Below are 16,971 nucleotides of genomic sequence, written 5' to 3' on the forward strand. Positions count from 1 at the left end.
ATGCTGTATACCTCTTAGAATTTCTCTCAGGAAACAAATGAATGGATATGCAAATAAAACAGGAGCAGAAAAGACCCAAGATAAAAGAATATACCCCCAGAGAGGTTCAATTCTTTTTCAAATTCAGAAAAATACACTTTCCCCCAAAAGGTTCCTTGAAAATTCAGCCAACAAGGAGAAAAAAATACAGCAAATATTGCCTTGATTTAAGAAAAGATAAAACATCTAAAATCACACAAATTGTGGAGTTGAAAGTAGGAGTTGAAATTAAGGAGTTGAAAGGAATTTTCAGTATTTCATAGAAAAAAAGGCAAATACCATAGTGGGGAAAAAAGAATTACACAAACTTGTGTTCTACACATTCTTAAATTGTGACATTCAAGTTTTAAAATGAACCCTGCATGCATTCACCACATTAAGTACATGATACCTCCATCATCAATGGAGTTCTTAACAATTCTTAGTCATGTTATTGACTGACTGCAATAATTGTTACAAAAATGCAGTATTAAAAAGCATGTTTTTAAGCTGAAAAATATATAAATCAACATCAATGTGAATCTTGTTTGTTTGGCTGCAAGCGCAAACAAACACAAGGCACTGTTTTGTCAATGCCCTTTAATAACAAAATAAAATTGGGCGTCTACTGTACAAAATCCACATATTTACACATGCTGAACATTTCAACATTTTACAGTTTATTGTCCCAGTGTTGTTCCCACTCTTTTTCATCACTTCACTGTAACACATGAATCCTCATTGATGAATGGTTTGGATGCATTGCTGTAGACCCAGCTGGACATTTTTAGTCTTTTGAAAGCCATGTTTCTCTATTGTGGACAAGGTCTCCAGACAGGGTCACCTAGTATTACAGGTTGTTTAGAACCTGGAGTCATGGTGGGGACAGACAGAACAGTTCTTTGTGCAAGCGTTGAACAGTTAGATGGTGTGCCTAGAATTGCCAAATCGGACACTAGTGAGATGTTGCTGTGCTAGTAGTGATGAATCATCATAGAGATGCATCTGAGTTTCTCTTTGGAGCGGTGTCGCAGACAGTTGTGTTTGCATTGGGTGCTCCAGTGGTTTGTGTTGTAGGTTTCCACTTGCTTTTTCTGCTCCATTCCCAAACTCACGGCTCTTGCTTGCAATGAAATGGCTGACTTGTAGGAGACATGTCCTTATTCCATCACAGCTCTGATGTTTGCAAGGTGATCTCACATCTTCATCATAGTCTTCTGTTCGCCCCCTTAATGAACAGAAAATAGAACTAACCTTGTTGTGTGTGTTCTCCAGTAATAATAACCTCAAAGTTTCCAGGCTGTGATTAATGCGATCTCACCTCCTTTTCTCCATGAGAGGTTTTGGGACCTATAACATCCAATATACATCAATATATACGTATATTGATAAGTAATATATATGTGTGTGAAAAAAAAGGTCATATTGAAAATAAGAACACTTAATAGCTACTCCAAGAGTGTATAGATATGGCACATGTGCATATATATATATATATATATATATATATATATATATATATATATATATATATATATATATATATATATATATGTTTCAGTGGTCTGAAAAACTTGAGTACATTAAAAAAAACATTTTGTGGTGAAGTAAATATAGCCATTGAATAAGTTAAAGCGTGAACTTGAAAATATTGAGTAAATTCTATATTTGAACTCCATTAAAATATGTAAAAAGTTAACACTCTAGCTTTTAAATAAACATTACTTGTGACTGTCTGTTATATTTACAATGTGTCGTCATGTACCAACCCTAATGTAGAAAACCTTATCATATTTATCAAATAAATTTCACAGGTAAATCAAATAAGTGAATTTGACTTAACGTTTTGAAGCATGCAAGTGTAAATAATAAATTAAGCAATTTAATTATTTGCAGGTTTATTTCCTTCAAATGTATTCTTAATTTAGATTTTACGTTTTGGTAACTTCTTGATTTGTGAAGTCTGAAGTTTATTTTCTACTCAAAATGAACCGTTCATGATCAAAAATATTGAGTTGATGTTAGACATCGTGTTTTGTGCACCAATCGTGTGTTTATAAGAAAAGTTCAAAATGTGTTCTAATGTAACTTTCATTTAAATTTTACTAAATTTATTGAAGTACCATATAAATCATATTTGAAGTAAAAGTTACTGATGAATAATTAAACAGTATAGACCAATTACATCTGCGTCCTTCAATTTACCCCCTCATTAATATTCACCTGCGTCCTGGACGAAATACTATACAGATGTAAATAATAGCCAATAATGACCCATTTAGCCCCCATTGTGATGTTCAAACGAGGGGGTTTCAGTTAAGCTATTACTGAAGATAACCAAAGACGGCTTGGGTCATAAATGAGCCATATTTTTAAAAGATCCGCTAAAACGCGATTGTGTCATTTTGTAATTTCAAAGCATCGTGATTATTGAGAAATGGTAAATACAGTAGGCTTACACGGTGCTCTAGATATTTATAACTGCATTAGCTGTCTCTTCAACAATCATGATGTCAGCAACCATTTATTAATAATAAATACAATAATATATATATATATATAGTGCTTTACGCACCGCTTTTATAAATCTTGATATCATGGATGTGTATGTGAATGATAATACAATGTTAACTACTGTATAATCGTCTATTCGATCCACGACAATAAGATTTCAAAGCTTATTGAAATCAAGGTTTCAAATGCCATCAAAGTTTTCGATTCCAACAGCTCAAAAGTGTAAGCGTGGGACAATAATGGGCGGCTTAATCGCTCACACTTCTATCACAACACTCACCTAAAACACACTTTAACAGATTTTCTCTAAAAGCTTGGACATCACACCTTTTCACCTCCCCCACGTTAGCCACAAAGCACTGTTCGCGTTTGTTTTCCTGTGCTGGTCACGCGCATATCTCGTTTTGCGCGCGACTCCAAAAAAGTGCACGGCACCACATTTTCCTTAAATATTTAAAATAAAATATTTATAAAAACAAATTTCAATGTAGGCCTGTATATAAGCATAAAATAACCACCAAAAAGCCAATCACCTAGACATTATGCAGGTCAGAATGAATGATTAAGGAAGCTACCATTTGCCCATGTGTCATACACAGTTAACTAAAACAATGTGCTCCGTTGTATACCCAAAACCATTTGCTACCATTAGCATATTGCGACAGACAATACATTTTTCCAGAACCAGCTGAACCAACTAAATTGGTTTTCTGTAACCAAGAAAAATATAAAATCCTCACGTTTTGACTTATATAAAATCTACGTAGGCTTTAAACAGTAACAGTTGTCAATGCAGACACTTTTGTTTACTGTTTGTTTAGCTAGTCAGTAGAAAGATTGGTGGAAAGTTCACGGTGTCTACGTCACTGCCACCTCTTCACCAATCAGGTCCGACTTCGGCTTGCCTTAAAACACCCGTTTTGGCTCCATTTCATCAGTTTCCCACAACTACGAGGACGAAATTAAAGCTGGCCTGTGAATACAAGAAAGAGCGGTTCAAACTCAGGTCAAACTCTCAGCATGGCAAAGACAGAAGGCATTAAAAGAGTAAGTTCATTAAAATATTTTTCTTTCCAAAACAACTATTTCCCAATTGTTTTATTTTATAATGATTTCATTTGTTACGTTTATTTATATAATTTATAATAATTTATATGACATCTATTAGATTCCACACAATGGCTTAATCATTTACTTTAAACTTAATGCCATCTTTGAACAAATTAAATTCGAAATACTCCTTTCTTTAACTGTATTAGAAGTTGAAACCAGTGATAGAAAAGAAGAGGAGAGATCGAATCAACTACAATCTAGAGGCGTTGAGAGATCTGCTTTATAAGAACACTGCAGACACAGTGAGTATCATTGGATTATTGCCTGTGAAAAGTTCCTTTACATTATTTCACTGCTTCACTACATCCTCAACAAACACCTAAACATATTTCCTCTCCCCTTTCTTTCCATTCCTTAAGCGTTTACAAAGTCATAAACTGGAAAAGGCAGAGATTTTAGACCTCGCAGTTCAGTACATCCGAAAGACAACAAGGAAGATGAATACAAAAGGTACTTTATATGTATACAACTGCCCTATATGAATTTAATTTGAATATTTGCTTATTAGTAGCAGCCTATGTGTAATAATATTTAGCTTATTGTGTGTCTAAATGTGTTTTCTTTCTTTACTCTTACAGGAACGTCTAATGAAATGGATTCAAAGGCAACTATGAATCAGTCCGTTTCTGTGGGGGCCACAACCTATGTATTAGACTTCAATGGGAGATTTAACCCATCTGAGCAGAAGGCAGCTTTTCCAAAACTGGGGGACAATCTTGAAAACAACCTATCTGGTGCTTCCACAGTAGAAATTGAACCTGCAGCTCAGACAGGCATATCAAAGGCAAAGATTTATTTGTCACCATCAGGCAAAAACTACCATCAAGAACTTCTCGTACACCCTGGATTGTCTTTGGGTAACTGTAAACTTTTATATCAAACAACTTGCCCCCCCAATTCAACATCATCACACTATAATTCTCCTCCATCATCTCCCATCTTTACCAGTGCGTCCTCCTCTCTCAGTAACTCTCCTACATATATTTCCACATCTTGTCCTCTATCTCTGCCTCTCTCTTTGCCTCCCTGTCCTGACACATTGTCTTCTCTTAAAACAACAACAGTTTCACTTCACAGGTCAGTGTCTCTGATTCAGCCCTTTCTGCCCCACATCGCTAAAGAATTTACCCCACCGCAGTCACCTGTCCTTAGACAGGATCCCTTCCCTCTCCAGGTCCAGTCCACATGGAGACCATGGAGCTGAACTCTTACCATGAACCACTTTAGGTTATTACCTTTATTTAGTCACTGGCTCCAATGGAGAAATAATCAGGGTCTCTCAGAGGCTTCTTATGGACCTGTTGTGTGACCAATTGCCTCTTGTTTTCAATGAAATTTTTAGTTCACTTGATTATTTATTGTTTTGTCCAACTTTTGTTCATTGTAACCGGTAATTCGAGAATTGAAAATGGAATCAATCTTTTTTTATCAGTATCATTACTTTCTGTGTTGTGTTGTTCATTTTAAAAAAGACAAAAATACTATATAAACGTAGTAGCTAAGTACTATGTTCACAATGCTGAGGTCAATTACATATTATTGGATCCTAAATGAAGATGTTGATTTACTAACTAAAATAAAAACCCATTTTTAATGTTCATTTGGCATGTTCCAAATGTGTTTTCTAAACCGAAACACTATTTTTATTTTTTTTGCCTCATTGGTATTTTATCATGAAAAGCATTTGATTTTTTAAAACTAAATCAAATAAAATAATCTTACAAATAATGCATAGTTTCAGATGTTGTTTGAACTTTTAAAGTTTCCAATATCAGTCCAGAATCCACAAAGCCCCGTAAGTGTTATAAATATTGGACACAGTTTCTCATAATAGGGGTTTTCTTGAACTATGGGCACTTTTTACCCTTTGGACTTTTAGAAAATCTACTATCTTAAAACACCATTTTCACACTATTACTAGTTAGTGTGAAAAGTGGACATGCATGCATCAAATTAGAATTGAGCTATTTATGGTGTTTTATTTATCTGAACATTTCCACCACATGCCATTTTCACAACATCTCAAATATAGTGTTTAAATTTAAAAGCATTTGGAAATGATTTTAAATTATACTGCACCCTAGTCGCTAGGTGCCAGTGTAATTCCAAGATGACACAAAGACAAAAGCGACTGAGTGCACCTTTGAATAGAAGGAGAAACAAGGAGGGTAACAGCAATACTGAACTAATATTGAGGCAAACAAAGGGGCGGGGTTTAGAAACAAGACAGATAACTGACAGGAGAGCACATGGCAAGAGTTCCATCTGTCTGTATGTCTGTCTGTCTGTAGATACGTCACATATGTTTTGAATTTTAAACTTCTCGCCTATACTCTATACCCCCTCTAGTGTGTTGGATGTGACATGCCATGTGAAAGTCATTTCCTGCTTTTTCTGATGGCGTTTGGTATTGAAAACAACGTTTTATTCGCAAAAATAACGGTATATGTTAAGTGTAATTAAGACCCTACGCATGAAATTATTTTAATGCTTTTGAAATTTAAAATGCGGATCAGTGTATTGAAAATAACTTTTTCATCTTTTTATCTTTGTAATCGTGTCTCCCAGTATTTTTGGCAAGCAAATACATGTAGTGTTTATAGATAATTGATGTGACTTGTGTAATTTCTTTTTTGTGTGTAATTTTTAAATCACGTTTTTTTTTTTTTTTTTTTTACAGCGAAAACATCCATCCAAATTAAAACCTTGGTGTTATAAATGTTGGTATTGTCATTCTTTATGAAAAAGGAATGTAAATGACAGTAGCCTATATATGCAACATTTGATGAGTACCTATAAGGGGGCATAGCATCCGCAACTCAATACTCACTACTCTTGAATACTTTTAAATTAGCTAATTTCTTCATTTTTTTTTAGGACAGGTACTTTTAAGAACACTTATTTCTTTGGGAAGTTATTATTTTTACTTGAGTATGATTTTTCTGCACTCTTGGAAAATCAAGAGAAGGCCTAGCATATTGTTCTCATGTCAATGTCTTGCCAAACAAAAGTATTGTGGGGGTTTTCTTTCGCAAGTTAATTTTATAATTAAAGAAAGATTTAATATACAATTAAATACAAAAGATGGGGTGGTATTGCATAAACACTTGCTAAAATGTGCACAATTTCAGCCTAATGGTCTGTAGAGGGGAACATAAAATTGAGCAGGCATATTCAGTCCTGAATCCCAGCAACTGAGGGTCCGGTATTGTTACCAGTCTTCCTGGACGGTAATCCGAGGATGCATGACTTGTCTCTGTAAATGTCAGAGCTCTGTTATTGGAATTCTTACTAGTAAGAATATCATTGTAGAGGTCTGCAATTGCACTTCTTTCTATTAAAAATGTATTTAAGAGCTCTGTAATTGAATTATTCATCTTCCTTGTATAAATCGCCAGGCAGGAAAACGTTACTATGTACAATAATATTTCTGTTGTGAAAACCAGGATGTGAATTACACTTTTAAGGGGTCTCCGAGTGGGGTAGGGGGTTTAGAGGGAGAGAGAGAGAAACTGTATGAGTATATTATTATCAAATAAATGTATTAACATTTTTGTATTAAAATAATGACCAATTATTAAAACTAGGGCTGTTTTCGAAATTGCACCCATCCACTTATAGCGCACTTTTGTTTGTGTCGACGATTTTGTAGTGGCGTCCTAATTCGTTTACTACACACTGTACAGTATGTCAACTGATTCTTACCCTCAATGCACTGTGAATTCATGTGTACATTCAATGTACACTCGCTGATGGTATATTGCCCATGATCAACCATAGGAGGACTGACAAGCTGAAGAGAGCATGTGCGGATAGGGAGAGTGTGAAGAAGAAAGAAATAAAGTAGGAGATACCAGTTTTGCACTTTCCTTCATTCCAGTTATCTTTTATTTCAAGCTCTAAAGTTTTAACTTTTTTAGAAAGTAATTGATTAATTAAAGTTATTCTGTTAAGATACTGTTATGATTATACAGATGTAGGCTATTTTTAAATATAAAAAAAATGTATCTGGCCATTAATGGAATTATTTACTGAGGTGACATTATTATTAACTCAGAAGACTGTACGCAGTGAAAATGAAAATTTGTTGGATGTTTAAAAAATTTGGTAACGTGCAATGTTTTCAATTAGATTGCTACAAGACCACATGAGGGCGCTATGCGCTCATGATCCTCATTCCTCTGCATTCAAATCTGCCCTGCTTGGAAGGAAAGTTTCAATATACTAAATAATAAATAACCACATACCCTTGTTCATCTGTGTATATTCTTGTTGGATGCAATTAAAATGTTTTCTAAATAAGCTCTCTAATTAATATAAATTGGCTTTCCATAAAAGCCTAGATGTTTTCTAAGCAAAGTACAAAGGGATTTGACTGGAGAAAAGTTTCTGACATGATAGAACATGTCTTTGGATAATAGTTATTTGTTCTCTCTCTCTCTCTCTTCTTCTCCCATCCTCACATTCAGAACATCCCTCTGAACCAGTGCCATTAGGCTGCTTATGAGATGGCCATTGTTCATTTTGAGGTAAAAGAAGCGAGGACATAATGGCTAGTTTGAATTTTCACAATGTCTTTCGGCAAGTTTTGATCATTGTGCTGACCAGCAATAAAGAGCACAATTGAAAGAGGAAGTTCTGTCTGGACAAAGGTGTGCTGTCTCAATAATCATAATTAAATGTGTTGGGAAAGAAATCACCCCAGAAAATACATGACAATAGCCTGAAATCCCCCCAAAGCTTTCTCAGGTCACACTGATTAGAGCTGATCCTGTTACCTGTGTAGTCTTAGTCTTGTTAATAGTGAATGCAAATCATGCATTCCTGATCTGGCACAGAACGTGGGGGAAAGACTCAAAGAAAACATTGAGCATGGAGATGTCACTGCTCTTGCCACGCTTTATTGGACTCAGAGTTAAATACATTTGTGTTGGCACATCTCAAAGCAATTTGTCGAGGCAGGGCTGCTGTCAAACACTTTCATCACACGTGCACACACTTGTACATGCACAGACCTTCAAAGGACATACACCCTTGCAAGCATGCACACACAGATGTTTTGACTGAATTGAAAATGGATCCAACATTTGCACAACTCTGTAAAAGTTTCTGTGTTTCTAAGTCATATCATCTGTGACATTCCTTGATGACCCATAAATTACATTTTAGTGTACAGAATTTAAAAGCTGGATGTTCTAACTAAGAAAAAGAGTTTGCTGCCCATTTCAAAATAATTCTACCAAGCTGTAGCCCAATGGTAGTCACCATGTGCTCAATTTGAATGTTAAGCTGTAAGGTCAATGAGTCTAAATTAATGATTCCAACTTCCTTGTAATGTTGACAGATCTGGTAAATAGGGCAAAGGGGTCCATTTCATTTCCTCATTCCACAGACTGAGAAAAGTGTTAGGTTATGTCATAGCTGTGAAGAAATATTAAGGACTGAGAACTGCTTACAACCTGCGGTTAACGTGACATATTATTGTTGATATACACACTGAGGAATTTATTAAGAACAATATGGTCCTACTAAAGTGCCCGAAGTGGCCTGCTGTTGTAACCCATCCGCCTCAAGGTTCGACATGTTGTGCATTCTGAGATGCTATTCTGCTCACTACAATTGTACAGAGAGGTTATCTGAGTTACCATATACTTTTTTGTTTTTGGCACCATTCTGAGTAAACTCTAAAGACTGTTGTGCATGAAAATCCCAGGAGATCAGAAGTTACAGAAATACTCAAACCACCAACAATCATGCCATGAACGAAATTACTGATTTTCCCCATTCTGATGGTTGATGTGAACATTAACTGAAACTCCTGGCCTGTATCTGCATGATTTTATGCATTGCACTGCTGCCAAATGATTGGCTGATTAGATAATTGCATGAATAAATAAGTGTACAGGTGTTCCTAATAAAGTCAGTGAGTTTAGTTATGGTTTGTGCATGATTGCAGGTAGACAACAAATTGTTTTAATTGTGCAATTTGTCAAATGTCTTTCAGAGCAATAGCAGCATTATTGAAGTGTTTTTTGCTCAATAGAAAGTTGCAATAGAAATACAAAGATATTGTTGAGATTGGGCTTGGCAAACACACATCTTCCTGAGTCCATCCCAGACCTCCACAATTCAATCTTTCACTACTCACAACTAAATGCCATTTTCCCCTTTCATTTCTCTTTTCTGCCTTCACTGGGGCTTTTGAAGTTAACAGAAAAAATAGCACTGACTGTAGCAAATTACCTGAGCTGAAACATTTTTGACATAAGTCCTAGGAGGCAGGAGAGTCACTGCTTCTGGAGGCCCCATCGGGAGTGTTTAATCTTGGGCCATGAGAGGCAGCATTGCTGACAGAGTGACAGGACAGCTGGACACGCTTCCAGGCAGTGATGGACAAGGCAGCCATCGAAGCAGGGCCACTGCCCATGCATCACAACAAAGGTAAGTGTGGGGAGACCAGCTTGGATGTGGCATGACTAATAGAAACCACACCAGACATTGTTCTTAGCAGCTTACATCTTAAAGGTCAGAATGATCTCACAGTGAAATCGGAAACAGTACGTTGTCTTTTCTTTAGCTAAAATCGGTCTGCACTTAGCGAAATCCGAAACACTGCCCTCGGTGGACGGTATGTATTGTTGGATTGGCATGTGTGAGCTCTACTGTAGGGGAAAGTCTACGGAGTGGCACCAAAAGAGAATTGTAAAGAGAGTTTTTTCATGCATATTTAATAAACCGTTCCTCAAACCTAACCATCAGAGGACTAAAATTATATGTTAAGGGAGCAAATCTACCTCCAAATCACACTCATCACTAATTTTGCAAAAGCAATTTCTTCCTGGTATCAGTACAGGATTTGAATCCAGATTTTACATGTTTCTGACGATAAACAAGCTTGAGCCAATGCAAAAATGTCTGATAGGAAATGGCGCTTGTTAGGGAGTCATCATGATGTGGCCAATCCTAGGATACTGGAAATTTCGGAAAAAACAAACCATGTTTTTGATCATGTTGCAAAGGTGCACTCGGTAAAATTTTTGTATGTTTTGCACTGACACCAAGTGGTGTAGATGCAGCATCACACACACACACACACACACACACACACACACACACACACACACACACACACACACACACACACACACACACACACACACACACACACACACGTGCATCCATATGTGTAAGGAATACAGAAGTTACTGTATTCCTGCGAGCAAGTAACCTGAATGCTACCAGTTTATCCCATTTTGTGTTTGCTATTTATGAGCAAAGAGATTATCCACCAGAGACGTATTATTATCCTGCAATGTTACTGTAAGACAGAATCACAGATTTTTTTTTTTGCCACATCTAAGCGGCTGTTGTTGAAGAGCGCACATGCTCTCTCTGAACTGTAATGTACGGGTTACCCTGAGACCGCAGGGCTAATGAGAGAAACTAGAGTGGATAGAAAGATGGGACTATAAGAATGAGAGAAGACACATACCTCTGTTTTCGTGTTTTACACCAAGAGAAGACAGACACATCTAACGTGCTAATCACGTCTTTAACAACTAGTTAAGTTCAGTTAACACTAATTTATTGTTATTTATTTATGATTTCATAAAAATTTCAGAACTGTGTGTGTTAAGAACAGAATTAAGCACTCAAAAGTGAACTGACATCCTTATTTATTTATATATTCATAAGGCCAGTGTGGCTCTAAATGCTAGTTAAAAGTTCCCCAACCCTGCTGGTCACCATCTTCTGTTGTGTTTTGGGTGCTGGTCCCCCAGCATGGAATGCTGGTGTCCCCACCAGGCTTTTAAACTAGTTTAACCAACTTCATCAGAAAGACCAAACTGGTCAACCAACTTAACCAGCACCAAACCAGCACTTACCAGCATTAATCAGCTGAGACCAGCATGGCAAATTCATGCTGGTTAAGGTGGTCTTTTCAGCAGGGAAACAGATAAGGTGTTTAAGGTTAATGCTCTATCAAGTTTTAAATCAACAAAACCTGCCTTCTGACCCTAAACCTCAATCCTAAACCTAACAGATAGTGTCATAAAAGTAAATGTATTGAGAAACCGTGTAATTTGTTTTTGATTCTATGACATATTGAGCTCTCGTGTTGACTTTCAATACATGCTCATCAGAACTCTTACCATGGTCTTTTACATTGCAAGTGCAATGCTTTATCATTTATATTGCATTCAAACAATTTATATTGCATTGGTTATGTGATGCAAACATTAAAATGTATCGCCCTACAAGTCATGCACAATACTTTTATATATAAAAGTGTTTTGATGTCATAAGATAGCAATGTGTAAGGAACAGGGCAAAAAGTATGTGTTTATGTACTGATAATCTGCCGTTTTACTCGTGATTTATGTGAAAGTGAATAAAAATAATTGTTGTAGTGCCTCTAGTGTTTATTTCACTAGGAACCTATCACAAAATATAAAAAATATATAAAAAAGCCACGCAAAAATTATTTTGTAAAAATTGTAATGTGATTCTATAAGACTATGTTGAATATATGCTGTTGAGCGCTACATGGCGGCCCTCATGAATGTGCACCCAACACCATACACTATGTAAAATAAAGCTTTTTATTTTACTTTTATGCTTTTACTGATTAATGTAATCTTCATCTTATGTGAGTGTTCATAATTCTACACATAATTCTAATATTAATATTTATTTCTGTTTAAAAGTTTAGCATTTAGAAAAATAATGTGCACCTTTAAAGGTGAAGGGTATAATTTGTAATCCCAGATTATAATGCAGAGATACCCCCAAAAATCTAAATTGCATTGGCTCAAACAATGGCATGATTTTGGGGGCTAGATTATCTGTTTGTTGACCAATGAAAGATGGGAGAGCGTTCAAGAAACATGTTTGAAAACTGTTTGTCATCATTTTTGCAATTCTGTTTGATGCTGCTAGTGGCACAGGAATTATATGCTTTGCCAACCTTTAAATAATGGTTTATAGCTGATATTTATGCTTTTTTTTAAAAGCTCTAGGTCTACTTAGAACATAAACTGCAGTGTTGAATCCCAGTAGAGGACTATTTTGCCAGTGTTCATTATTATTTGCTGGCTTGGAAGTATGATGAAAATTAGTAGTCAAAAGCAGCACTCAGTTCAATAAACCGAGAATAAATAGATGAAATATACTCTATTTTCAGATAGTCAAAACAAAAACTTTTTAACAATAGCTTTGGAGACTAGCAATTGTGCTGATACTACATTTTCATTATGCTGAATATTGTTGTTCAGTGGGGAACTGCAAATGCTTTAATATTTCAAAATGAGTCAATTGTTGTATAATATATCTTTGAATGCATCAAAAAGAAAGTCTTTCCATGTCCAGCACAATTATTCATTCTTATAAATAGATCTTTTGAAATCAACAATGTGTAATTGTGTCCATTTTGACCGATCAACTAAAAAATATGGAGCACATCAATTTTCCATGTTTATCAGTTCGAGCCGCATTGTTAAAACTTTTGGCATTAACAGAGGCTGGGGTAGACATTGTCATGCCCTGAGGTTGTGTGTTAACTGAGGAGTCTCTTTGGTTTCTGAGAGCAGTGCTCTCTGCTGGCTCCTCTGACCTAGCACCCCCTGCTGTGGGTGGGCTGTGACCCAGGTAGCCTAAAGCAATGCTGGGTAACAACTTCTGCTCTGGAGGTTCTTGTAATCCTTCAGGATGTACTTCAGCTCAATCAGGAGGTTATATTCTTCTACTATCACTAACACCCTTTTTAAAAACCAGGGAGAACTTAACAGTTCAAAGGTCAGTGCTAGAAAAAGCTGGCGGCAGTTAAAAATAGCGAGTTAATTCTATTTAGGTTAAAAATACTGAAAGAGAGATGTTTTTATCAGGCCTAAAAAGCAATGTGATATGCACACAGAGGTAATTGGTGGGAAAAAAGATGGCTACATGTATTCTAATCTCATCTTTCAGAAACAGATATTTACACTTTTTAATGGCTGTTTAAAAATGTTACTTTTTTCTAGGCATAATGCAAATGTTTATGAAATCATTTGCACCCCCAATGGAAGTGTTCCAACAGCATGTGTTCAAATACAAACTATGCAACTATTGTCACATTTAAACATTTTTAATCATATTACCATCAGGTTTTGTCTGTAATATGGATAATTCTTGGCATAACACTGGTGACGTGCAGTAGAAATATGTATTTAAACAATCAAGTTAACACCTGGCATTATTGCTATAGCAATGCAGTGTGTACTTTGAGAAAACAACTTTTGGCCTACATGAGGGGTTTCCCAAAGCAACTCTATTGAATCCAATCTGAAAAGCGCCATAGTCACATTTGGAAATTACAGACTGGTTCTGAGCCAAAAACAATGACCTTTTATTGGATTGTTTAAGTGCATACAGATTGTAAAAACCTTTGTTGGAGTGATGCTACATACAAAATAGTTGTGGAGATCATGGCATTTATCATTTTTATTTTTGATCAAATTTAAAATGACATTTTATTTCTAAATATCAATCAGATGTATAAAGATAGTTATATATGGAAATAAATGAATATACAATTATATATAAGAATTCAATGTAGTAAAAATAGACTTTAAACCTATAACTTTTGTAATTCATCATAGCCAATAAACATTACACCACATACACAACTTTGATCTTGTGTAGCTTTAGTTTCTCTCTTTCTTTTTACAGTGATTCATAACCTTGAAATAATACTTGAAGTGTGTATTTAAAATCACAGACGTTGTCAAGGTTTCAGAATTTAAAGTGCTTTTTTTAAACTTTCTCTCCAATTTGAGAAGAGCTTTCCATGTAAACTTGAAACAGCACCTCCAGGCAGATCCACATTAAAAGTGACAGGAAAGCACCTTCTAAGAGGGGCTTTACAATTCCTCCCAACCCCAGTCACCTTCATCTTGCCCTCTCTCTTTACGACACAAATCTTCTAACAGCCTGCAGTGATCAATGGTTAATGCAAGATGATTGTGCTATGAGAGGGCTTGAAGACACATTGATGTACATTATCCCAGAATATCAGAGCCATGCAGATCACAAGGGCTGTTTAACAATATAAAATCATCCTCAAGTTTGTCCAAATGGAACAAACTCTTGGTGTAGCTTTGACTGAGGTTAAAAAGAAGGTAGTCGTGGGTGTCATGATCTAAGACTGAAGGTGGAGCTGTGTGGGAAGTTTTCTATGTGCTGGTATGTCAGCAGAAATAATAGTTGTTTTGACATTACTGGTGCAGAAACTTTAATCTTGGCATCATTCATGTGTCATTCAGAGGAATGAAAAAATTGTGAAATTGCATCACGTCAATGCACAAAAAGGCATACGCAAGGCTCTCGGATGTTCTGACTGAGGCCCGCATTAATTTTACATTGTGAGTGCTGATGAAAGTGCTGCAATGTCCTATCTTGAAAGCAACACCACAAAGTATCCATCAACCCCATAAGAATAGCGTGCAAGTGTGTGTGGCTCCAAGGATACACGGCAAGACTTTCTTCCTCCTTATTTTTTAAACTGAGGTTAAAACACCAAGATATCTCCCTTGGATAAGGAGAATCGTCATCATGCGGTATTCAGGGTAGATGTGTGGACCACCAGATGGAGATCCTCACATACAGGAATAAAGGTAGAATGATATGAGTTTAAATCCTGATGCTGAGAGTGATTATGCTGTCTTTAGTGGTAGAGCGGCTGGTGGTACATTGTCTGGCTCATCTAGATTTCAGATAGAATGTAACGATAAGTGCCATGAAAGGAGCTTGTCATCAGTTGTTTGTGTTATTTTTCCCCCAGCACCATCATGATGTTAGCAGGGGGCAGCTGAAAGGGTTGTGTAGTTGGCAGAGATGCAGCATGGGTTGACAGGCAGGCAGAGCTTCTGTGAATTTGAAGAACATAATCTGAACAATGTTTTCATCTGTGTTTTTTGATTATACTGTATAATATGTATATAATTTATCACTACAAGTAAAGTTTCCTTCAATTTCCTGACATTTTGTAATTGTTGCACAAAATTTTTATTTTATTGAAATGCACCATTAAAGTAACTTTGTTCACTGAATTAATTAAATGTAAAAAATATTTGTTTTCCACATTGTAGAATAATAGTAAAGTAAACTTTGGATGGATGGATGGAAAAATTCTCCATCCATCCATCCATCCATCCATCCATCCATCCATCCATCCATCCATCCATCCTGTTTTGTAAAGAAATGAATATGCATGCACCGTTGCAATGCATTTCACCCCACGCTTCCTGTAGCACTTACCATAGATGTGGCTGTCTTGTCTGGCATTTTTCACACACCTTACAGTCTAACTGATCCCACAAAAGCTCAATGTGGTTAAGATCCATAACACTCTTTTCCAAATTATCTGTTGTCCAATGTATGTGTTTCTTTACCCACTCTAACCTTTTCCTTTTGTTTTTTCTGTTTCAAAAGTGGCTTTTTCTTTGCAATTCTTCTCAAGTCTTCTCTTTACTGTTGCACATGAAACTGGTGTTGAGTGGGTAGAATTCAAGCTGTCAGCTGAGGACATGTGAGGCGTCTATTTCTCAAACTACAGACTCTGATGTACTTATCCTCTTGTTAAGTTGTACATCTGGGCCTTCCACGTCTCTTTCTGTACTTGTTAGAGCCAGTTGTCCTTTGTCTTTGAAGACTGTAGTGTACACCTTTGTATGAAATCTTTGCATTGAAAAAAGCATTGAAGCAATTTCAAGCATTGTAAAGCCTTCATTCCTCAAAACAATGATTGACTAACGAGTTTCTAGAGAAAGCTGTTTCTTTATTGCCATTTTTGACCTAATATTGAACTTAAGACATGCCAGTCTATTGTATACTGTGGCAACTCAAAAACAAACACAAAGACAATGTTTAGCTTCATGAAACGAACCAAATAGCTTTCAACTATGTTTGATAAAATGGCAAGTGAATTTCTTGTACCAAATTATACATTTAGCATGATTACTCAATGATAAGGTATTGGAGTGATGGCTGCTGGAAATGGGGCCTGTCTAGATTTGATCAAAAATGACTTGTTTAAAATAGTGATGGTGCTATTTTTTTACATCTATTATGTCCTTACTATCCTTTTTGATCAGTTGAATGTGACTTTGGTGAATTAAAGTACCAATTTCCTTCCGAAACAGCTTAATCTGTACTTTATTCCAAACTTTTGGCTGCCAGTGTATATCTACACTGAAAAACTGGATAGATTGATGGATAAAGAAATTAATATGCAGGCACAATTTATATTTATCTACAAAAAGTTTTAAAATCATGAGAAACATTCCAAGC

General features: G+C 36.0%; 1 protein-coding gene and 1 pseudogene across 1 annotated transcript; one reads left to right on the forward strand and one right to left on the reverse strand.

Annotated features, from left to right (window-relative positions):
- Positions 1 to 463: 463 nt before the first annotated feature.
- Positions 464 to 1,779, reverse strand: LOC127659796 (transcription factor HES-7-like; annotated as a pseudogene).
- A 1,773-nt stretch (positions 1,780 to 3,552) lies between these two features.
- Positions 3,553 to 4,849, forward strand: her11 (hairy-related 11). The gene is made up of 4 exons (XM_052149752.1): positions 3,553 to 3,579; positions 3,792 to 3,887; positions 4,005 to 4,095; positions 4,224 to 4,849. The coding sequence occupies exons 1-4, from the start codon at positions 3,553 to 3,555 to the stop codon at positions 4,847 to 4,849; spliced, it is 840 nt and encodes a 279-aa protein (XP_052005712.1).
- The last annotated feature ends 12,122 nt before the right edge of the window (positions 4,850 to 16,971 follow it).

The sequence above is a fragment of the Xyrauchen texanus genome, chromosome 19 (genome assembly GCF_025860055.1).
Source record: "Xyrauchen texanus isolate HMW12.3.18 chromosome 19, RBS_HiC_50CHRs, whole genome shotgun sequence".
Classification (NCBI taxonomy): Eukaryota; Metazoa; Chordata; class Actinopteri; order Cypriniformes; family Catostomidae; genus Xyrauchen; species Xyrauchen texanus.

Excerpts from the sequence above, each read along its gene's own strand:
- her11 (XM_052149752.1), top strand. The coding sequence starts at position 3,553 with ATGGCAAAGACAGAAGGCATTAAAAGA. Across the intron at positions 3,580-3,791 it reads AGACAGAAGGCATTAAAAGA|AAGTTGAAACCAGTGATAGA; the intron begins GTAAGTTCATTA and ends TAACTGTATTAG. Across the intron at positions 3,888-4,004 it reads ATAAGAACACTGCAGACACA|CGTTTACAAAGTCATAAACT; the intron begins GTGAGTATCATT and ends CCATTCCTTAAG.